Consider the following 23,556-nt stretch of genomic DNA (forward strand, 5'->3'; position numbering starts at 1 on the left):
GCTGTGATACAGGACCCTGAAATAATGCCTTCTCATGCCCCATAAAAAGGAATTCCCTTCTGACCTATGCTATCTATTTATCATTTCATCACAATGACTCTAGCCTCTCCTGTTGTCTCCATGTTCTTCCAGGTGATGGGCTTTGGTCTGTATCTGATGGATGGGAATGTCAGCAACATTTACAAACTGGACACCAAGAAGAGAATCAATCTTAGCAAAATAGACAAGTTCTTCAAGGTCAGTGGCCTGTGCAGGTCGGGTTTGAGATTGTTGTAAATTAATGATCCACACAGCTTGGGTGTGATTTTTAAAGCAAACAACAAACGTATTTAAAGTTCAGAAAAAGGCCTAAGGATCCTGAGCTTGATCCAGACCCTTCTTGAGACGGTGGAGATGGTTGGATTGCCATGAATCTGGGTGAGCAGGTAGTCGTTTGTACTAGCTTGAGGAATACAGGGTTTTCCAGCCCTATTGAAATTCTAGTCCAATTCGTTATGGTCTCTGAGGTTAATGATTGGCTTTTCTTTTCTCTTTACCCCACCATTGACCTGACACACCATGAACCCAAGGAGCCAAACAACCCTTTGCCTTGCTTTGTGCATCCTCATTTCATCTGTAAAGCAGAGCCCCTGTAGGATAAAAAAGTGAACTGGAAGCTTGTGTCCACCTCAAAATGCTCAAGAGGTTCCATAGAGAATTAATGCTAAGCTTTGCTGGAACAATTTCACTTCCTTCGTTCTGGGCTGGACTGTAGCTGTATGCCATGCTGTGCTCAGGGAGTGGGTTGCAAAGGGTCTGTGCAGGATTGGGAACACCTGGACAAGTGCCGCCTGATTCCACCTGGTTTCCTCCTGGGACTCTGCATGTATGCCAGGGTGTCCACCCATACCAGCCCAGCTCCACTGGCTGCTGCAGAAAAAGCAAAGGGCCAAGTCCCTGTCCTTATTCTGCCTCTCTTTCCCTCTTTGGGTAGTCCAGTACCTAGCCCTTAGCAGAGTGCCTGCAACCCCTGGCTTGGACTGCAGCTGTTCCCTACGTAGGAGAGCGTCTTCTCCCTTCCATTGCTCACATGCACAGGGCCAGACATAAATTGGCCCTTTAGCTTTGGGTCACATCAGCACTAGCAGACATGGTAAGATCTGGCATTGAGTTGTTGTGGCTGCAGCAATGAATAGGAGAATAAAGCAGTTTTCCTTGTGAAAGGTATTGTATCCTATTAACTTGCCATTAGCTATGCTAATACTTGCCATTAGCTTTCCTTCCACTGAGTCCTTTTGCCAATAACTTTCCTTTCATCAAGTCCAGTTGACTTAATTTTCCTCCTAAAACGAAGGGGTGGGGTGGGGTGGGGGAAATCCCTGTACTATTAACAATTTCTGCCTCATTCGAGTGAAAACAAAAACCAACCTTGTACTTAAATGGATGAATATTGCTAAACCACAAAAGGATTTTGCCCTCTTACATAGGGCTGCTGTTTGCTGCCTTGTCACTCTCATCACTTCCTATAAACCCATGGTGATGTCAGTGTAGGAGGTGCCTTGAGCCCAGGAACCTGGGTTAGACTAAAGCATTTAGGTCCTCAGGAGACTAAACTGTTGTGTGCCACGGGCAGAGAAGAGGAGAGACCAAGGTGCCACCAATGCCCGAGGCCATTTTTGAAGCAGCAGGAACCCCAAATGCTAGCGTACTGCTTTATTTCTCTTTGAGGGGGAGAGGAGGGATGGGGTGAGTTGTTCAGGGTTATGTATTTATCTTTTCTATAAATACACTCTTCTCTCTCCAGCAGCTGCCGGTGCTTGTGCATGACCCATTGCCTAGGGACTCCTGGGGGCTGGAGATATGGCCCTGTACATTACTGAGCAATAAACAGGGTATCACTAAAACCAGGGGCCCGGAGGTCTATGACAGGATGATTCTCCCTATGTAAAAAGCCTGGCATTAGTTTTCAGTCATTTTCATGATCTGAGATGCCTGTGCACCCAGGAGTGCACCTCCCCCTCAACTGGCAGGCCCAATCCAGCACCTCAGGGGCAGAGGATGCCTTCTCGTGTCCTTTTGTGTTGCTCTCCAGCCAAAGGAAAACCTCTCCCATATTTCAACCGTCTTATGTTTTCTTTTCCAGCAGCTGCAGGTGGTTCCTTTATTCGGCGATATGCAGATAGAACTGGCCAGATACATTAAGACCAGTGCTCACTATGAGGAGAACAAATCCAAGTGAGTGCCTGCCGTAATGTCTCTTGGCTTCCATGTGTCCGGCAAGGGGAGGGAGTTGTGACACTCCTCCTCTAGTGTGTGAGGTCTGTGCACGGCTGGCTCCGGGTGCCCAAGGGTGCCTGGGCAGAATGCACAGGAGCGAGTGTGCCAGAATGTGAGGTCACTTGTCTGTGCAGGCATATACGCGTGTGTGAGAGACAGGTCGTTCCTGCAGGCACGAGTGAGTGTGTGTGTGTGTGTGTGTGTGTGTGTGTGTAGGAAAGTGAGAATGTGGACATAGAAGTGTGCCTATATGTAGGGTGCACTGGGTGTGTGCTCACAGTCATTGGTGATTGTGAGTGTGCATCCACGTGAGTGTGCGTGGGTGGTTGTGAGTTTAGGCACACGAGTGAGAATGCACCCAGGAGTGTCATGTGGCTCCGTGTCCATGCTTGTGTACTTGCATGGGAGGGAGGGGGTAGTTGTGAATGCAGGTCTGAGTGTTCATGGGATGGGCGTGTGGGCACTCAGGTGCACAGGCTGTGTGAATGTGAGTGATGTGTGCCTGCTCTGGGCAGATTTTAATCCACATTTTTGATCCGGGGTACAAAATCCTCCAGAGCATGAACACAGCACTGGATTCGATCTGAGCAAGAAGCAGGGCACCTTTTCCAGTGGAAGCAGTTACAGTGAAGCCACCCCACAGCCCTTCCCAGGCAGGAGGTTTTCATATGGGACACAAGGAATGAAACATGCACCTACCAGTCAGATCCATTTGACATGAATTTCTTAATAGTGGTGATTCCATTTTTCTCAAACAGTTTCTTTCCCAGGGGCTCGGTGGTGCTGTGGGTTTGTGGAATAGTCTAGGATCTGGATTCAAATCCAGTTTAGCTGTCATGTGAAATGAGTGTGAAGCTATCAATTTTAGAACATCACATACACCCCAAAACACCCCTGTCTGCACAATTTGGCGCAGTGGTCAGTTACTGCTCCAAAGAAAGTCAGAGATGGATATGGATATCCCTGTGATAGGTTGGGATTAAGATGAATTTGCAACTTTGCACATGGCACGTAAGCAGTGCCTGACTGAGATAAGCTTGGCTATTGTCCCAGATATCCATCTGGCTTTCCATGAGCATTGGCCTGTGGGACCAAATAACAAAAAAGCAATACAAAAATATGCTGCTTTCATGTCTCCACTGTCCCAAGGAGCCTCTTAGGCATTGATTGGTTCAGTGCTTGATTGTTCCTAAACCAACATTGTCTGCTGTGTTAAACTGCCACTGCTGGTTTTTGTGAAGTGGACTCAAGTCCGCATAAAATGAGCTAAATGCTTCAAACTCAGTTCGTTTCTCTCCTCAAAGTTAGCTTGAAGTGGAGCCTCAAAAGTAATTAGTTCACTGATCCATCCACTCTAGCTATCCAGGTTCTTCTTCAGTAGTCTCATTAAGAGAGCATTCTAGTCTCCAGTCAAACTCTCTTTTCATTGGGCTAGGAAATTACACACCCTGTTTAATCACCAGGCTTTCGTTTATATTCCAATTTCACAATGGAGGCCAGGAACACCTAGGATAGGCTTCCACTCCTCCCACACGGTTGGCTGGCTGGATGCGTCCTCATGCACCTTCCCAACTAAGAATGTCTCTTACCTTCCCTCATTCTTTGAGCTGTTTGGACAATGTTAATTATTTTTTTCACAAGGATGGTGGGATGGGGTTTCAAAAATTCCCACCAGAACTTTTTTTTTTTTTTTTTTTACAAAAAAGCAGGTTTTGAAAACATTTTTGGGAAAACCTTTTGGTTGGTTGGTCCAAGTTTTCAGTTTCCGAAAATCAAAACTCAGAATTTTTTAACAAAATATATCAATAAAAAAATGGAAATTTTTGGCCAAAGTGAAAATGTTTGTTTTGGTCAAAAAGCCATTTGTTGATTTAAAAAAATGTTTCAATGAAAATTTTCTACCAGCTCTCCTCATTTTGCCATCCTAGAGTCTAATTAGCTGTCTACCTGTCTGTCTAATCACATTGCTAATGTGCCCATCACCACAGTACATGGGCACCACATATCTCTTCTCGCCCTGCCTTGCTAATCACAGGATCCTTCTTCACACGCTTCCTAACTGAAGTTGCATGGGACTTTGGCGACGAAACTGCTCCAAGTGTATGTGTGTGGGGGGGGCATTTATTCCCTGCACTCTTTTAGACTTGCATTTTCATCATTTCCCCCCTTTCTGTCCCTTCCTCCCACCTCCCTTGCTCCAGATGGAATTAATTGTATTTTTCTTGCACGGCATTTTATTTCTTCACTGTGGACTACATTATATGTGGCAGGCCAGGCTGGTGCAGCACTGGCCATCCCTGTTAACCTGCCGATTCTCTTGTGGGAAGCACAGGACACTGAAACGGGTAAGAGCCGAGTCATGGGATTCTGGGATAGCACCATCAAGCACATAACAGAACTTCAGCCACCACAAGTACCTGCGCCAGGAGCTTGTGTGGATATGGTCTCATGGGAATGTTCACACCACAAGCAACTTATTCAAGTCCCTCTCCTGTGCACAAAGGTGTCAGGCAGCATCCAGCCACGGAGCAGAAACAACACCTTGTGTCTTACCATGGCCTGTCATGTGGCACGAAGAGCCAGTTCCGAATACTCGAAGCAGTCGCCATGGCGATAGTTCATGAGAATCCTAGGGGCTGACATTTGTGTGCAGAAAACATTTGTGCGATACGGCCAAGTTCCAAGTCTGGATAGTTCATGATCAGGAATTCGGGGGCTAAATTCATGGACTAGACCTAGTTCTTATCTACACTAATACTCTTTTATACTGGCCATGTAAAGGAGCCAGGACCCTCGCTTTAAGGTCCCTTAAAGCTGCCTCCCTGCGAAAGAGAATCCAGCCCAATCAATTGTTCTCTGCATATTTAATTATACACAGGGTTTTTGCTGGGGTGGGAATATAATCCAGGACCAAAAGAAGAGTAGGAAGGAAGCACCTTTCCTTGCTGTCCACTGCAGGGGTACTTCCCCTCTTGTGGTAGAAAGCACAAACCAGACCTTCAAGGCTGGACTCACAGAAGAGGATATTGTCCGGAGATGGTTATCCTTAGGATTGGGAAGTAGGGATTGGCGATGCACAGCCTGCGTTGCTCTTACTCATTCCCTGAGGACTCCCCATACAGCAGCATGGATAGCAGCCTAGAGATGGCTAGCTGTTCACCTCTCTCCAGGGCTGGAAGGTAAGTACAGGAATTGAAGGAGGGTTGTCCTGGCAGAAGAGGTAGATGAGAACCCTGTGTAACACCATGTGAACCAGCCTCTGGACGGAGAAAGACCGTGCATCACACACACGCTGTGTCCAATGTCTCAGGGTGGGACGCTGTGTGCTGGGTCCTGACGCTCTGAAAGTGGCAGGCTTTCAGAGCGCCCAGGGAAGGAGGCAGCTGAGCGGATGGTCATGTTCCGCCGGGTGCCCTCGCAGTTAAAGAGGCTGCTTTTCTGCCCAGGTGGACGTGCACTCAGAGCAGCATCAGTCCCCAGTACAACATCTGTGAGCAGATGGTCCAGATCCGAGACGACCACATCCGCTTCATCTCGGAGCTCGCTCGCTACAGCAACAGTGAGGTACGTTTGGGCAGCGGCTGCCTCAGGCCGCCCCCTGAGATGGCGGGTGTCACCCGGGGTGAAGGAGGAGGAGTCCAGTGAGTGGTACAGCACATCACATCCATGTCCCATGGGGGGCAAGAGAGACATGAGTGGTACAAACTACTGCTAAAGTCATCAGTAGGCGCAAGTAGTGTAAACTGGATGAGCTTCTAGGCATGCTGCAAAAGCCACTTCTCTCTTTGTTACAATACATAATTATTGACAATATAGTTCATATGAATAATATTGCAACAAAACATGTATAATTCATTATGTGTCAGAGCAGCTAGAGCTTTGCACAGGTGTCTTTTTATTATTTAAACTGAAATAAATAAAATACCTGCCAGGGCTTTGGAGGAAGATTCATGGGAGAGACTAAAGGACCTGTCTTGCTATTTTGATGTATTGGCTGACTGAGTCCTTTCGTATTTTCCTGTGATTATTATTTGCTGCTGGGTGATCATTGGTCATTATTATCTAATTGGTAGGGTGCCTAGACCTTTGTGTATGGGTGTTTTTCTGTTGTTATTTAAATCAAAATAAAGGGGTTCACAAAGAGCTGTCTTATATTTGGGGCATCTCAGGGAAATCTCTGAGACACTGGGATGATAAGGAAGGAGTTGTATTTTCTCTTATGTTATAGGAGAGACACCACTGAGTCCCAGGTCTGTAGGAAATACACTGCTTGTGCGCTTACTAAGAGTCATGTTGAGCTAGGATTGTAACAATAGTTTGCTTTTCCTGTGGGGGACACATTGCCCGCTGCATTTTTGGCTCAGATTATAAAACCACATGAAATTTATTTCATCAGGGGAGCTACACCTCTCATTCCGTAGCTTGCAGTCATGGCTGAAGAGCATGGCTTTGGGTTTATGACTCTAATTTTGCCACTGTGTGGGGAATCTCCAGGTGGTCACCGGCTCGGGGCTGGACAGCCAGAAGTCAGATGAGGAATACAGGGAGCTCTTTGACTTGGCTTTACGGGGGCTGCAGCTGCTCTCCAAGTGGAGCGCCCATGTCATGGAAGTGGTGAGTACCAACAAGGGTAACATCCCCACCAGGTGCTTGCCGTGATGGCCGGGAATTTTCCCGGTCAACGAGAAATGTGAAAATGTAGTCAACTGTTTTGAAAACAATTTTCATTGAAATTCGAAATGTTTCATTGAAATTTCAAAATTTGGCTTTTTTGGTCACCTTTTCTAAAACGGGGGTGATGAATAAACATTAACGGTCAGCTTGATGTTAGAAAAGTACAAGAACTTAATGCCAGTGGCCCCAAACTCACTAGCAACCCTACAATAAACAACGCAAAGTGCTCGCACATCACAGCGGAATAAGATGTGGAAATAGCTTGTTTTCAAGCTTCCCAAAGGAATTATTATCTATAAACAACAGTAGTGGAGGCGAGGGAGTGTTTTTCTAAAAGGATGGAAAGCTCTCTTTGCGTGATGCACATTTCAGTTTGCTCAGCTGTGCTCATTACTAGTTGCACTGATTTTATTTTCTCCTTCCAGTATTCTTGGAAGCTGGTACATCCCACCGATAAGTTCTGTAACAAAGATTGCCCAGGCACCGCTGAGGAGTACGAGAGAGCCACCCGGTACAACTACACCAGCGAGGAGAAATTTGCCTTTGTGGAGGTAGGTGCTAAGAGTGGCTTGTTTTGCCCAAAGGGCTGGGCAGCCCTCAGAAGGAAGGATGGTCTGATGGCTAAGGCAGTAAGCTGGTAGATCTGAGTTCAATTCCCTGCTCTGCCATAGATTCCCTGTGTGACCTTGGGCAAATCACTTAGTCTGGGATTTTCAAAGCAGTCTAGGGGAGTGACACACCCAATCCCCCACTGACATTCAATAGGAGTTGGGCACTTAACTCCCTTCACAGTCCCAGACTTCAGGTCTCAGCTCCCCAGCTGCAAAATGGAAATAATACTCCTTCCTTTGCCACCAGAGTTACCTCTGCCAACACAAGGAAACTTATCTAGTTTTGTTCCTTTTACCCAGGTAATTGCCATGATCAAGGGTCTACAAGTGCTGATGGGCCGGATGGAGAGTGTCTTTAACCAGGCCATCAGAAACACTATCTATGCAGCCCTGCAAGACTTTGCCCAGGTGACTCTCCGGGAGCCCTTGAGACAAGCAGTCAGGAAGAAGAAGAACGTCCTGATCAGGTGGGGTCCAAAATGTAACTTAAAGCATATATCTATGTAGTGTGCTCCTGTCTGCAGCCCAACCTGTGTGGGCAGCCCTCCCACAGCTATAACCAGCCATATGCCACATCCAGAGCCTACCAGTGCGCCTTGCCCAGCACTCGTGAGCAACAGACCCATAACGAACCAAGGTGAGCTGCTCATCCTCGTGTGACCAACGCACCTGTAACCATCCGGTGGGGACAGGCCAACTCTGGTGAGCCACCCTCCCAAAACTAGCCGGTGCGAGAAGCCATCCCACCATGAGTCCATTCAGAATGTGTTTTCCCTTCTCTTATGAGCATGGCGTTGGGCATTTTCTCCTTACATTAAAAGGCAAGTTTTAAAGTTTTGCTTTCACCATCCCAGTGTCCTTCAGGCAATCCGGAAGACGATCTGTGACTGGGAGGGAGGTCGGGAGCCCCCTAATGACCCCTGCCTGAGAGGCGAGAAGGACCCCAAAGGTGGATTCGATATTAAGGTCCCTCGACGAGCAGTGGGTCCATCGAGCACACAGGTACGTAAACCGTCTCCACTTCCCCAGGGAGTCCTGGGGCCATAAAGTCATCCAGCGGTGGCCCATTCTGGGGGTTAGCTGTTGGTCCATATAGTCTCCTCTTTTCCAAAGTCTTTGCATATGTCTTACGCAGGTAGCTCCCATTGTTGCCTTTGGTGCATCGCTTGTCCTACAATACATGCTAGGGCCATCTTCTTTGTGGGTCTCTAATTAATAATGGAAGCAGGGATGGGGGGGGCTTGCTTGTAGAGCACCATGTGCTGCTGTATCAGTCAGGATGCTGCTGGTTTTTTTAAAGCTTTACATGGTGCGGACCATGCTGGAGTCACTCATCGCAGACAAGAGCGGCTCGAAGAAGACTCTGAGGAGCAGCTTGGATGGGCCGATAGTCCTGGCCATTGAGGAGTTCCACAAGCAGTCCTTCTTCTTCACTCACCTTCTCAACATCAGCGGTGAGGCGATAGCAGAGGCGGACTTGCACCCGGCCCTGTCCGGCTGTGCTGCACAGGCGGGACGGGCGTAGGCAGCCTGGTGCGACGGGTCGTCTTGCTCAAGAGTGGCCTCGCCAGCAGATTTTATTTTGAGTCAAAGGTTTGCACTTGGGTCTGATTTCAGGCATGTTATCAGTTACCCTGGCCACCTTTTCAGTGAAGATGAGTGCTACAGCGCTAGCAAATGAGGGGTGGTCTTGTGGGAAGGCTCTGGGCTCTTTTCCTGGCTCTGCCACAAACTCCCTGTGTGACCTTGGCCAAGTCATTTGATCTCCCTGAGCCTCGGTGCCCCAGTTATAAAGTCAACAAGGAGTCTGGTGGCACCTTAAAGACTAACAGATTTATTTGGGCATAAGCTTTCATGGGTAAAAACCTCACTTCTTCGGATGCATCCGAAGAAGTGAGGTCGAAGAAGTGAGGTTTTTACCCATGAAAGCTTATGCCCAAATAAATCTGTTAGTCTTTAAGGTGCCACCAGACTCCTTGTTGTTTTTGTAGACACAGACTAACACGGCTACCCCCTGGTACTTGACAGTTATAAAGTGAGGATCGTAATCCTTTCTTTCTCCTACCCTACGGTGCTCAGGTACCATGGCGATGGGTGTGTTTTAAGAACTGTGATGGAATAGCATAGTTAAACCGCATTTAAAATAAACGCTACGCCTAGCCGACAAGGCCTGCCCTTTGCTGTAGGTTTCCCCTAGTTCTCTTGCAGACAGTAAACTCTGTGCCCTCCCGGTGTGGGGGAACTTCTGTTTCCAGAAGCCCTGCAGCAGTGCTGCGATCTGTCCCAGCTCTGGTTCCGAGAATTCTTTCTGGAGCTGACCATGGGCCGTCGGATCCAGTTCCCCATCGAGATGTCCATGCCCTGGATTCTCACGGACCACATCCTGGAAACCAAGGAACCCTCCATGATGGAGTAAGAGCCTAAGGGTGGCGGTGGGTGGGTTCGTTAGCTGGACCTCAGGGCACTAAGGAGCCTATCCTAGGGGACAGAAGTTTTATAAGAGGATTATAATAAGTATTCGAGTGTATATGTGACTTCGTGATACAGTTGTGCACGACTGGTCCTTTTGTTCTGTTTGTACAACGCCTAGCACACCCTGGCTAGGGCTCTCAGGCACTGCAGTAATACAAGTAATAAATAATACTAACTCTTATGCCATTTGTTCTGCATTATAACTGCTTCCTTGTGAAAGAAATTGTTTTCCACTCTAGGGGCAGGTGCTGCAGACACTAAGGTTCCTTTGCAAAGCTAGAGAAGCACAGAAGTTTCTTAAAGGGCAGACAGTGAATTTCCTGGCATGGATGGGGGTGCGGGGGACCCTCAGCTAGCAGAAAGCCAGCTCTCCTCTAGCTACTTCCAGCAACTGTGATCTAGGGACTGTGGGGGAGTTTCAGGAGCTGGAGCAGGTGGAGCTGAATGGTGCGAGGTTGGAGAATTCTCCATTCCAACAGCCCTGCCTGGGCTGGAGTGGTTGCAGAAGGGCCATATACCTTGTACTGGTGCTCAGTGCATCGTCGCCATATGTGGGGTCGGGAAGGAATTTTCCCCCAGGTCCGATTCACAATGACCTTGGGGGTTTTACGCTTTCCTCTGCAGCGTGTGGGTTGCTTGCAAGGATTATCTGGGTATATCTCGCTTCATCCTCCCCCTGCTGCTGCGGGAGCCTTGGACACCAGCGCACGTTGGTCCCTCCTGTTCTCTGCATGTGGCACATGGTAGTCGAGTCTCCTGTGGGCCGCAAGACTTTGGTCTCATTGCGATTGTTGGGTTGAGTGTGTGGGTGGTGGTGGTGCCCTGTGGTTTATAGGAGTTGAGACTAGATGAGCAGATGGTCCCTTCTGACCATAAACTCTATGACTGTAACATGAACTGTTTTCTCCCCTCAGGTACGTGCTGTATCCCTTGGACCTATACAACGACAGCGCATATTATGCCTTAACCAAGTTTAAAAAGCAGTTCCTATACGATGAAATTGAAGCTGAAGTAAGCTCTGTTCTTCTTTATTCGTCTCACTGTGCTATGAATGAAGCGCTCCCTCTTGCTTCACCAACGTGTCCTGTTTGACTGAACAGACCAATTTTTCAGTGAATTAATTAGAGGCATTCCCTAAAAAAAAAAAAAAAAAAAATACTGAGAAATATTCAAGAGAAGGCCTCAAATTTCCAAAGGCGCCTTTGTGTGCCTGCTGACCAATGGCCCAATCGGCAATCAGCTCCATGTGGAGCCAGTGAAAGCAAAATAGTCACGTCCGGGGTGTGTAAAGTGTAACTGATGGCCGAAGAGTCATGAGAGGTCAGTGGGGAAAAAGGCAGGAAAGGACATGGAGAGCAGAGCTGGGCAATTATTTTCAGCAAATAGTAAATTTGCCAAAAAATGCATTTTTCTTAGCATCAGAACTATTTGCAAATTTGAATTCGAATTGTGTCAGGGCGTTTTCTTTCCGTAGCTGTCAAAGCCTTTCATTTCAACGTTTTTGAAACAGGCTTTTTTGACGTTTCGTTTTGAATTGACGTCTCGTTTCGAAATGCCATTCAAAACGGTTCGTTCAGCTCGTTTCATTTCAACAAGAAAAACCAAAACGTTCTGTTTCAGTTCAAATCAACATTGTTTTCCAGATTTTCCACTCAGCTCAAACTGAGAGATAAAGGGGACAGGGGATGGGAGAGGATGGCTTTTATGGTAGGATTCATAACAGGCAAGAAACATAAATGCTCGATGGTCTGCATTCCTTTATCATAAGAGCGTAGAAACCCCTCTGCTGGGTGACAGGAAATGTAGGGTAAAGTGCTTTGTTAGTGATGGCATTTTATTAAAACAGTGTTTCTCTCTCTCTCACACACACACACACACACACACACACATACACGCTCACACTTGTTCTAAGAGCCTATTTCTTCAATGTTGTTTACACCCTGGTGATGTATATTTCTTTCTCTGGCAGGTGAACTTGTGTTTTGACCAGTTTGTGTACAAGTTGGCAGATCAGATCTTTGCCTATTATAAAGCAATGGCTGGCAGGTATGAGAATCCCATTGCTGCTGAGTGTTGTTATTACAGTTTGCTCTGCGGTATCCTCTAGAGGCAGGGTTCAAGGATGTGTTGTGCTAGGTGCTGCAGGCACACAATAAAAGAGACAATCCCTGCCCCAAAGTGCCTCCAGTTGGTACCTGTGACCAGACCACAATAGATGGATCCAACAAATAAATTGGGGGTGGGGAGACAAAGCTAACAGCAAAACAAAAATTAGCATAATAAGAAGCAGTCTGAGCACATTGTCGTGAATGCTAACGCTGCAACCTGAGCCCATGGCGAGGTTCCCCATATAAGCGGGGTGCAGTGGACAGGGCAGGAGTGGAGGTCATCAGGAAAGAAATGGAGCATGCAATAGTACTGGTGCCTAGTATTGGTCAGCCATGATCCTTTTAACCATTTAAAGGCATACATGGCATTAATGAGCCAGTCCTACCCTTGCCCGGTGGCCATAATGCAGAACCTTGGCTTAACACAGGGTACAGTGAGGGGAGGAACAAGGAGAACCCCAAAAGGAGAGCTTCAGCCCCTGTGACCAGCAAGGAAATGTCCAGGATTTGCCTACAGATATCCCCAAATTACATTCACCCTGATGGAAGACTGGTGGTCTCCCGCCAATGAAGTCATTCCCTGAAGCAGCCCATCAAGAAGGCCGCCCATCCGTGAAAGAGTCCCAGTGTCAGCTACCCAGTACCTGCCAACACCTACACGTGTCAGAACCAGCCGTGCACTCATTGGGCTTGTCTAGACAGAGAGTTAGCGTGAATGGGGGTAGGTCAGTGCGCACTTGGGAACTTTTAGTGTGCGGTAGCAGGGCCCAGGCAGGCCGTTAGGACAGGGCACACAGGCGCTCTGTAGATGTACGCTCCGCCTTGCCGCGCACCCACTCTCCATTTACACAAGCCGTTGGTGGTGCGTCCGTGAACGATGGACAGCAGGGCGGCAGCCCCTGGATAATGACGGCAGCTGTGAGTTTGACGAGGTGGGGGTGTCGAAGAGTGACTCACCGGCCAGCGCGCCACCTCATGGCTGGGGGCTGCCTGTCAGGACCTGCCCCTCAGACGCCGCCTGCCAACAGCCATTCGGCCCCTGTGGCAATCTGTCTCTTCTAATGACTCTGTGCTCCAGCCAGGTCACGTTCAGTCTCACTCCTTCCGGGGTATCAGGTGTCCACTACGTCCTCCACCCCTCCCGGGCTGCTCTTTAACCCCACTCTTCTTTCGGAGTAGCGGGTTCCCAGGCGTCTCCCTACCGTCCCCAGGCAGACTCCAAGCCAAGCCACTGCTGCCTGCCCGGGGTATATGCTTTTAGACCCTCTGGGTTCTCTCCATCTCCCTGTTCCTCTTCTGGAAGACTGACCCTAGAGGCTATCCTGCTGGAGTCTAGACCCTGTTTCAGGGCCCACTGTGGGGCTGGCTCCTGTGGGTGCCTTTCCCAGAGAGAGGAAACTCTACCCCCCTTCTGCTGAACCTCCTCTCCCTGGGTCTCTCTCCTCACTGGCTTGAGCGCCTTGCTTGAGGAACACCCAGCTCCTCCCCAGCGGAGACTGATAATAAACAGTGCCTAGCACGCCCTCTAGTTACAGCCAAACGCTCGGACACCTGTTAACCCTTTGTCTACCAATGTGGGGTTATACACCCTCATGACATAGGGGTATAAAAATATGGTTAAAGAGAGGGAGGAGGGGTTGGGAGAACCCTCCCAGCTCATAAAGGGGATGACTCAGAGAAGGCAGGACTCAGAAGGGGATGTACTTGCCCTTGGAGAACATTAAGAGGAAGGAGAAGGGATGATGGGGCAAATGTACTGATAATATTTTCCTTTTCCAGTGTCTTACTGGATAAACGTTTCCGGGCTGAATGTAAGAATTATGGCGTGATTATCCCTTACCCGCCGTCCAATCGCTACGAGACGTTACTCAAACAGAGACACGTCCAGGTACAACAGACGCAGCAGCCTCAGACGTTTCCTAAAGGTCTTTTGATCTCAAGGGGATTTAGCCAGGTCCTACTGTCAACTGAAAATGTCAGTGTCCAGTGTCACGGAGTCCCCGGGCGATGCTCTGGAACTGCTCCCCACAAAGCCAGGCAGGACTCTGGGGAAGTCTCCTCTGCCTTGGAGCAGACTGTCTCCAGGGCAAGGAGCTCACACGGCTTCACCTTCCTGGGTCTGACTTTTGGAGCATTCAGCATCCTCTGCCCCTCCGTGCGCTTCCCACAGCGAGTCCGCCCTGGCGTGGTCCTGGGGAAGCCAGAGGGTCCTGCACGCACCCCCACTTCGCAGTCAGACATGACTCTTAACCAGCCAGTAAAACAGGTTTATTAGATGACAGGAACATGGTCTAAAACAGAGCTTGTAGGTACAGAGAACGGGATCCCTCAGCCGGGTCCATCCTGGGGGGCAGCGAGCCAGACACCCACGTCTGCACTCACTCCCTGTCCCCAGCCAGCTCCAAACTAACTCACCCTCCAGCCCCTCCTCCTCTGGGCTTTTTCCTTTCCCGGGCCAGGAAGTCACCTGATATCTTTGTTCTCCAGCACCTTTAGCTATCTCCTTAAGGGCCCCGGCCATTAGTTGCCAGGAGACAGAGTGTCGGCCATTTATGCACACTGGCCTTTATCCCACCACCTAGAGACTTAAGAAATGCATAAGGGAAACTGAGGCACCCCTACAATATTCAGAGGAAACATTAAGAACTGTCCCACTTCGTCACATCTAGGTCATGTTCTTTTGCTGGGTACAGTCACGATTAATGACCACAGATTTCCTATTTTTAAGAAGTAACTGGAAAACTGAGTCAAAAGCATTCATTATTATGCTGACAAGGCGTATTCAGGTCCAGTGAGTATGGAAAGGTTGGTTATTTACCTTCCAGGTTCCGAACTCCCCTTTAGATAGAGATAGACCCAACCAGCGAAGTTTTGATCTACTGGCATTAGAAAAGGTTCAGAGAAGGGCAATTAAAATGATTAGGGGTTTGGAACAGGTCCCATATGAGGAGAGATTAAAGAGGCTAGGACTTTTCAGCTTGGAAAAGAGGAGACTAAGGGGGGGATATGATAGAGGTCTATAAAATCATGAGTGATGTGGAGAAAGTGAATAAGGAAAAGTTATTTACTTGTTCCCATAATATAAGAACTAGGGGCCACCAAATGAAATTAATGGGCAGCAGGTTTAAAACAAATAAAAGGAAGTTCTTCTTCACACAGCGCACAGTCAACTTGTGGAACTCCTTGCCTGAGGAGGTTGTGAAGGCTAGGACTACAATGGGGTTTAAAAGAGAACTGGATAACTTCATGGAGGTTAAGTCCATTAATGGCTATTAGCCAGGATGGGTAAGGAATGGTGTCCCTAGCCTCTGTTTGTCAGAGGATGGAGATGGATGGCAGGAGAGAGATCACTTGATCATTGCCTGTTAGGTTCACTCCCTCTGGGGCACCTGGCATTGGCCACTGTCGGTAGACAGGATACTCAGCTGGATGGACCTTTGATCTGACCCGGTACGGCCATTCTTATGTTCGTATGCTTTTATCAGAACTTTCTCCACCTTCCAGCTGGTTTGGCTCTGGGGCTCTAGTTTGGATCCATCTCTCCCTTTTCCCACTAGTATCTTTTCCTCTTGTCCACAGCTGCTGGGTAGATCAATTGACCTGAACAGGCTCATAACTCAGCGTATTTCAGCTGCGATGTACAAATCGCTAGACCAGGCCATTAGCCGCTTTGAGAGTGAAGACCTGACCTCCATTGTGGTAAGCTCAGTTGATTGTTTGAAAGGGCTGTAGAATCTGAGAGTATGATACACTGACATCATATGTATATACACCATTGTCCACTACTGCATTGAAATCACATAGACAGTAGTTTTCTACCCATCTGTGAATTCTCTTCGTTCTGTCCTATCTTTGGTATTTCTAGGTCTCCCATCATCCACAAAGGGACTATATTTGGGAGTTTCATAGTGGGGGATCTTCATAGAGCACAGATGGTAGAGTCCTGTGATTTGGGAGAAGAAAGTCCTGAGTTTAATTCCCCCCACTGCATCCATGTGGCTAAACTCTGGATTGACGTGCCTGTGTGCATATGGTTCACAGCCACTGATACATTGCAGGGCTATCAGAGTCGAGGAGTGTATAATTATCAGTTTCCACATGTCAGGGATTCTGATGTGAAAGGTGTTATTCTAGCAAGGATGTGCTCCGTGGGAAAGAACGGCTTTTCACCACCTGTAGGAAGGGAAATGGTAGAATGGGACCCCTGGAGTGCAAGTGCAAATGCCCTTGGTCTTTTGAGTTCAACCAATGTCTTTAATATTTGATACATCCTCACTTGGAAGACCGTGTGTGTGTGTGTGTGTGTGTGTGTGTGTATGTGCATAATCATCTCCATGCTGATTGAATAAGACTTCTATTATGATCTTGATAACACATAAAATCTGCTGCTGTTGCTTTGCCTGGTGCAGGAGCTGGAGTGGCTCTTGGAGATAAATCGTCTGACACACCGGCTGCTGTGTAAGCACATGACTTTGGACAGTTTTGATGCAATGTTCCGAGAGGCCAATCACAACGTCTCTGCGCCTTATGGACGCATCACCCTGCACGTCTTCTGGGAGCTAAACTTTGACTTTCTACCCAACTACTGCTACAATGGCTCCACCAACCGGTAAGAAAAAATAACAAGCGAGGGCATCTGGAGGCCCTGTTTCAAAACTGGACGTAACTCACCGCCCCCACACCCGCCACACAAAACGCACACGATCCACGCTGACAACAGCAGGTTTCCACTCGGCACCAGGGCAGTAGTGTTTTCATTTCCCATGTGATGCACCATTGCGTTTTAGAGATAAGCTTTAACCTGTCTGCTCTGCTAAGCTTTGAAAGAACAATTCAGGGTTTGCATGTAACAAACAGTGTGGCTGGACTGAAATGCAATTAACAGGCACCGTCTTTTCCTCCCCACATTCCCCACAGGTTTGTACGGACAGCGATTCCATTCACCCAGGAACCACAGAGAGACAAGCCAGCCAACGTCCAGCCGTATTACCTCTACGGATCAAAGGTCAGTAACGAGCCACATCAGCCAGGAAGAAGGACTTTATTTAGGAAGGATGAACAAGGAGAAAAGCAGATTGTACACAGAAATCAGTCACAGGGTGGGAAATGCCAGGAAAGGCTCATTAGCAGAACGGCAGAAACACACAAGTCGGCTTGGCTTTGCTGAGACCGAAAAGCTGCCAACAGGCCACAGCCCGGTGTTGGTGACCAACACTGGGACAGAGCCACTGAACAGCCCCTGTCTAGAGATGCAGAGATTAGAATGGATTGGTGAGACTCAGCGAGAGGCTCCCCTCCCACCCAGTTCTATGGTACCACAACAGCACTGGGATCCCTGTCGTTTGAAAGGTGAATGATTGGAATGATGGTGTGTATAGATATATATATTGCTTGTCGTCAATGTCAGGCAATCTGTCAATCAGATGTATATGGCAGCCTTGTTTACATAGAACTGGGGGGGCCTGGGAGATAATGGTAGTGGGCTTGAGTGAGTTTTATTACCAGGGAAAGGTGACTGAAGGCCCTGTGAGATGACTGCACAGCACAGATACAGCACGTGCAGGGGCATGGCAGGCTTGTCTAGTGACCTAGAAGTAGACGACTCAATATTCCATTCCTAGAGCCCCAAGCTACCCATAACCCCACCCAAAATGGCTGATTGGTTTTCCCCTTAAGCAATTCTGTAGGTGAAAGGTTCCCTGAAGACTGAAGTCCCCTAAGCAGGGCCAAACCCTGTGAGGTGAATGTAGAGCCAGCGAAGTCTCTGAGACTTGCAGGTACTCAGGCCTTCTCGGGATTTGGGCCCTGCACTGCAGGGTGTAACTGGAACAGTCCCAGGACTTGTGCTGTCTCCCACTAAAGTCTAGGGAAGTTTTACCTTTGACCTCAAAGCAAGCGGGATCAGGCCTACAGTTTAGTTCCATCTCCAAGTCCCTTTCTGCAGGGAGTGCCTGCTATCAAGGGGTGCCAGTTGTGGTGGTGATTTGGGGACGTGGATAGCTGCCCAGCTGGAAGTGGACTGTGAGCCTCCAACCTGTGTCAGGAATGGTGTGTTTTCAATGTGATAGAGCCCCGAGAGCCCGTTGTGTGACTTGGTCTCAATGTGCAGATCACTGACTGTCCTGTTGTGTAGCCAGTCTGCTCAAATGTCAATGCTCTTCAACTAGGCAGAAAGGGCTGTTTCTAAACAAGTTAACTCCAGTGTCTTTATTCCGCTCTGTACCTCTCCAAATACATATCACGTCTGCTATGCTGGTGTAAATCGGGCGTCACTCCACTGAAGGGAAGTTTATTGAGAGTTGAATGTGGCCTTAATTTCTTAGGGGCTTGTTTTTTACTGATTTCTTAAATTTACTGTCAAGTATAGAATGGAACTGATTTTTTTTCTCTAATTTGGCAAAACTTGTCACCCGTGGCTGCCATTTTTCCACCCCAGGGCAATGTAGTAAGAACACCGATGCATGTCAGGTCAACATTTGCAGCGTGAGAGCAGCCCCACTGAAATGAAAAACAAATTGCTAGGCTTTCCCCATGCTGTGAGCTCCTTTTATTTCCCTTTCATTTGAACCCGTGCTGCGGTAAGATGGCCCTTTTGTCATCACTGCTTTGGGTTGGAAAGAAGCAGTGGGGGGACCTATACGGGCTCTCTGTCGTGAAACTGGAACTCCTCATTAGGACAGCGGTCATGGGGACCTCCAACAGCTCCTCCTTCATTCTGGTGCTCAGAGTCCCCTCAGGTGAGCTTGTCTGTTCACCCTCTTCCCTCTCTGGGTTGGCACTGTACTGCCCCAGCCTTGACACTGTGTGGCACCTGGAGGACCAGAACTGCAAGCAGCCATAGACCAAGAAGGCTGTAAAGCAGAGAAGCAGTAGGCTACTCACCATCCACATGGAGGTGGCAGATTCCTGCTTCAAGCCGCGCAAGGCCAGCGGGTGCTGGTCGAGGGTGTGAAACGTTGTGCAATGGTTGCTGGAGGGGTAGGAGTTTTTACATGTGACGCACAGGATGTAGACGGTGGAGGGAGTGAGTCTGTGGAGGACCAGGGAGCTAAGGGAGTGGGGGACCCTCTCCTCGCGGTGGAAGTTCTGGCGCAAGTAGCCTGCGAAGACGCTGTTCCAGTTGGGACGGTACATGACGTGGTAATAATTCTCGGGGCAGGGGTTGTTTGTGGACCAGGAGATGGTGGCTCTTGTGTCAGAGACGTTGCGGACTTCAATGTTCATGGCGGCTCTGAAAGCAGAAGCAAGGAAATGCTTAATATACTGGGCCTGAGCCAAAGGCTACTGAAATCAGCTGGGCTCTTTCCACTGACTCCAAGGCCCTTTCGATTGGGCCCATATGGTCTTCAGAAGTAAAGGGAATTCGTAATAGCTAAAGCTGGGTGGAAAATGCAGAGACATGTTTGTGAAAAACGTTCAAAGCTTTCTGGGAAGTTTTTTTACTGACATTTTGTATTTTAAAAATTTGCTGGCCAAGAAAACAGGGGGAAAAAGTTTTGTGGGGGAAAAAAGGCAAAACTTTTCCTAGAACCGTCAAAAATTCAATAGCTTTCTGTGAGTCCCAGTATTATCGATGGGACTCCACAGTTCGGTGGCAACGGTTATTTCCAGCCATCTGGTACACTAGAATAGAACTGATCAATTCAGCATTTGCACGTATCAATACAGTTCTGCCAATAGCACTCTCACCTCTGTCTTAGATAATTATATAGTACCTATCACCGCACAAAAACAACAAGGAGTCTGGTGGCACCTTAAAGACTAACAAAAACCCCACGAAAGCTTATGCCCAAATAAATCTGTTAGTCTTTAAGGTGCGACCAGACTCCTTGTTGTTTTTGTAGATACAGACTAACACGGCTACCCCCTGATACTTATCACCGCACAGTCTTCAATATATTTGCCTTCCCAACAGCCCTATAAAGTAAGACAGTGCTATTGTCCCCATTCTACAGATGGGGAAACTGAGCCAGAGAGAGGCTAAGTGACTTGCTCAAGATCATACACAAAGTACATAGCAAAGCAAGGAATTGAACGTGAGTCTCCCAAGTCTCAGGCTAATACCCGAACCATTAGACCATCCCACCTCATTACCAGAAAGTCACCTGTCCGAAATAACAAATGGGACGTGGGTTTGTCCCTGATGCTCAGATCAGACATTAAACCTCTGCACCTCGTTGCTGGGTTTAGCTAGAAGTTTATGCTCCCCAAGGAATTTACAGAACATTGCAAATTTGGTTAACTTAAACGAGTAGCTAGTTCAACACAAGTCTTTCTCTTGCTTGAGCTTCCTATAAACATTTGGACTGTAAATCAAAGTTCCGTAGCACTCACTGGAAGAGTGCATGGTGACTGTCGGATTTGCCTAAGCACTCACTGCATTTTCAGTCGCTAACTTGTTGCTTTAGAAAGCACCAGGTCTGCCGATATGCCATGTGTTGTGCCAATCAGGGATCCTGATTGGGGAGCTTGCTTGCTACTGCAATACAAATAAATTCAATAATAACAATAGTCAAAATAATAAAATATAGTCAGGAAATAGACTTTTACCACCATGCTTATTCAGCAGGTGAATTTTATTGAAATCTACTGTTTAGCTTCAGTCAGGGATTATTTTGGTAGGGCCCCTCTAGTGGGTCACGTAGTCCCTTTCCTAACTTCACTGCAGGATCAATTCCTCTGTACAAATTCATTTCTATAAAGCAGAAATGTTCAGCTCTTCTCTCCCTGCTGTAGGCAATATTTACTTCTTTGCTAACCAGACTAAAGCTATCCATCTGGATTTTCTCTCTTTTAATTTGCTTTCTTTCTCTTTTCCTATGTTCTTCTTTAATTCAAGAAACATCTCATCTTAACAATTGCTCTGTATCCGACTTTCCTCTCATGAACAGCTAAACACATGCACACATAACAGAGTAGCTACATAATCATAAAAAAGCTATTTACCTTTCTCGGCATTTATCTTAAGCAGTGGCCAATAAATGTTCAGTCATGAGACATGAATCTGAGCTTGTGATGTCTTGCCTTCCTCTCCACAGCCAGAATCCCTGGATAACTCCCTTGGTTGCGGGCTGATTAAATCCATCACCACTCCATAGTCTTGTATTATACCCTTCTTTGATTGCATCATCACTCGCCATAGCAACCAATAGGAAACTGTAGTCAAGCATCTTTCAGTGAATTGGTGAGTGCTGTCCCTAAAAGCTTTTGTCTGGGAGAAGTATTTGTCCATGAAGCTGAAAGAACCAGACATGGTAGTTTTGTTTTCTGGCTCTTTTTTTTTTTTTTTTTAATGGGGGCTAATTAGCAGGAAAGCGACTGCAGGCAGCCAGCTCCCTGCCTCCTTTTGTCTCAGCCCCATTATCGGTTCACTAAATGGCATTCGTAGGTTCATAGATTCCAAGGCCAGAAGGGACCATTGTGAGCATTGCATTAGACTTTTCGCTGCTAGATTGAAGAGCCCATTATTAAATATTTGTTCCCCATTGAACAAATCTGTCCCTGTCAAGGTCCCTTCCAGTCCTACATTTCTGTGATTCTGATTCTACGGAGGTACTTACACCATGTAGGTCAAGTCACCCCTTAACCTTCTCTTTGTTAAGTGAACTCAACTGAGCTCCTTGAGTCTATCACGACAAGGCAGATTTTCTAATCTTTTAATCCTCTCTTAACCCTCTCTGATTTATTAACACCCTTCTTGAATTGTGGACACCGGAACTGGACACAGTATTCCAGCAGCAGTCGCACCAGATTCTAAAAGAAAAGGGTTTTAATTCAGGCCGAGGAAATATGCCTGCACATACAGGCGTTTGCTTTTTCTACTTCCAAAGTGCTGTGTTGACTCTGAGACGCTTGAGTCCCATTCGTTCTTATTGTTCATGGGGACGATGGCTTGGCAGTCTAAGCGACCCTCCTGGGACCGCAGGTTCAAATCCCAAGAATGACACATTGGGCTCCATGCAGTACACTTTCAGATGAGATGCTGAGGTTCCCAATGTGCTTTTTAGTAAGAGGACGGGGATTGGTGCAGTGCCTTCTCCCAGCACTATAGCGAGGTAAGGTACCCGCTCACCCTGAGGTGCCAGCCTTTCTGGGGTGCTCTGGGAAGTATTTGGGGATTCTTCAGGGTCAGAGATGCTGCAGTATGCAAATGTAAAATACTATTTCCAGTAAAGCAAAGTGTCGCCTATTAAAACTCTATCACTTAGTGACTTGTCTTTAACCTTAAGATCTCGGTGACTTTTAAACCGTCAGAAAATCTAGCTGACACTCTGTCCTTCGCCCAGGCTACAGTGGCATCAACTGATCTTTTCTCCAGGTACTGCACTCTGACTGGAAGCAGCTCTGCTGTGATTTTCAAAGGCATCCAACTTCTATTGAATTTTAATAGGGTCTAGGCAGGCTCCTTTCAAAAATCATAGCCACAGGGGCCTAGAAATGACTGCATCCCATCTGGTTAGAGGAAAAGAGGGGAAGGCAAATGTAGGATGTATACAGTGTAAGCTGTCGGAGTCACTGGTGATAAATAGGTTTGGAAGCATTCAATATTTATTGGTAAATGTAGGTAAACATCGATTTCGCTATACACATATGCAAGTGGACAAAAGAATATTTCCATCGATAATAATTGAAACGTACAGATAGGCAAAGTAAGAAAAATGCTGCTTGAGAACTTCTTAGAGTTTGATTTAAGGATAATCACTTTGTATATTTTGCCATGTGGTGTTGACAACTTGTGTTTTAATGGTTATAAAGCTTTAACTTTTGTAATCTCGATGTCTACCATCATTAAATCATTATTGTCTGACACCCCCCAGTGTCTGACCTCCCGCATAATTTCCCACAACTGTGAAAATGTCAGTAGATCAAAATAAAAACGTGTGTAAAAATAAATATGGATGTTATCTGTCAAAGTGATAAAATAAAAATCAAATTCTGCCTAGCCCAGAGATAAAGGGGGGAAGGAAAAACTAGCATAATGGACCCAGCACTTCCAGGCAGTGTCTCACTGCTGTCTGAAGCACAGCGGTAAAGGGAGCTTGCTCTGAATTAGAACTTTCCTCATCAAACATTTTGATCCAGTGTGTGGAGTTCTCAGTCCCTGGAAATGAGTCTGCAGTCTGTGAGCACGCCTTCAAATGTCAGCAGCGAGTGAATGCACCAGGCAAAGTGGAGAGTAAAGAACTATTTTACATCAGGAAGCGTCTGCAGCCCCTGCTCTCCACTTAGTCATCCCACTGCTTGACATTTTAGCTTTATCTTCCAAGGTCAAGCTGCCTCCCTTCTGAGTCCATCAAACAGCCATTGCCAGAGCAGGGATGGAACTACTCCCTGACAAGAGATGAAAGTGCAAGAGCTCTCACCTGGCTTCAGGCCCACCCTTCAGGGGCAGAGGTGGAAAAGGTACTGCGCTGGCTTCATGCTGCCAGCCCAGC

At 47.4% G+C, this 23,556-nt stretch overlaps 2 protein-coding genes across 9 annotated transcripts in view; one reads left to right on the plus strand and one right to left on the minus strand.

Moving 5' to 3' along the window:
* Nucleotides 1-23,556, plus strand: part of CYFIP2 (cytoplasmic FMR1 interacting protein 2) — a 63,706-nt gene that overhangs the window by 14,062 nt on the left and 26,088 nt on the right. For 7 of the 8 annotated variants that reach the window (XM_065408887.1, XM_065408892.1, XM_065408890.1 and 4 more), the window contains 15 exons: nt 133-237; nt 2,123-2,214; nt 5,703-5,820; nt 6,751-6,870; nt 7,356-7,481; nt 7,842-8,008; nt 8,396-8,543; nt 8,842-8,995; nt 9,797-9,953; nt 10,928-11,024; nt 11,983-12,059; nt 13,901-14,009; nt 15,701-15,820; nt 16,531-16,730; nt 17,039-17,126. In XM_065408887.1, the coding sequence (XP_065264959.1) occupies nt 133-237; nt 2,123-2,214; nt 5,703-5,820; nt 6,751-6,870; nt 7,356-7,481; nt 7,842-8,008; nt 8,396-8,543; nt 8,842-8,995; nt 9,797-9,953; nt 10,928-11,024; nt 11,983-12,059; nt 13,901-14,009; nt 15,701-15,820; nt 16,531-16,730; nt 17,039-17,126 (1,878 nt within the window). Of the gene's footprint in view, nt 1-132; nt 238-2,122; nt 2,215-5,702; nt 5,821-6,750; nt 6,871-7,355; nt 7,482-7,841; nt 8,009-8,395; nt 8,574-8,766; nt 8,996-9,796; nt 9,954-10,927; nt 11,025-11,982; nt 12,060-13,900; nt 14,010-15,700; nt 15,821-16,530; nt 16,731-17,038; nt 17,127-23,556 lie in introns of all 8 variants that reach the window. The other variant, XM_065408886.1, reaches the window with a different exon arrangement.
* Nucleotides 18,680-19,345, minus strand: FNDC9 (fibronectin type III domain containing 9). The gene has a single exon (XM_065408805.1). It carries the CDS (start codon nt 19,343-19,345, stop codon nt 18,680-18,682), a length of 666 nt encoding a protein of 221 aa, XP_065264877.1.

This window comes from Emys orbicularis, chromosome 8, assembly GCF_028017835.1.
Source record: "Emys orbicularis isolate rEmyOrb1 chromosome 8, rEmyOrb1.hap1, whole genome shotgun sequence".
Lineage (NCBI taxonomy): Eukaryota > Metazoa > Chordata > Testudines > Emydidae > Emys > Emys orbicularis.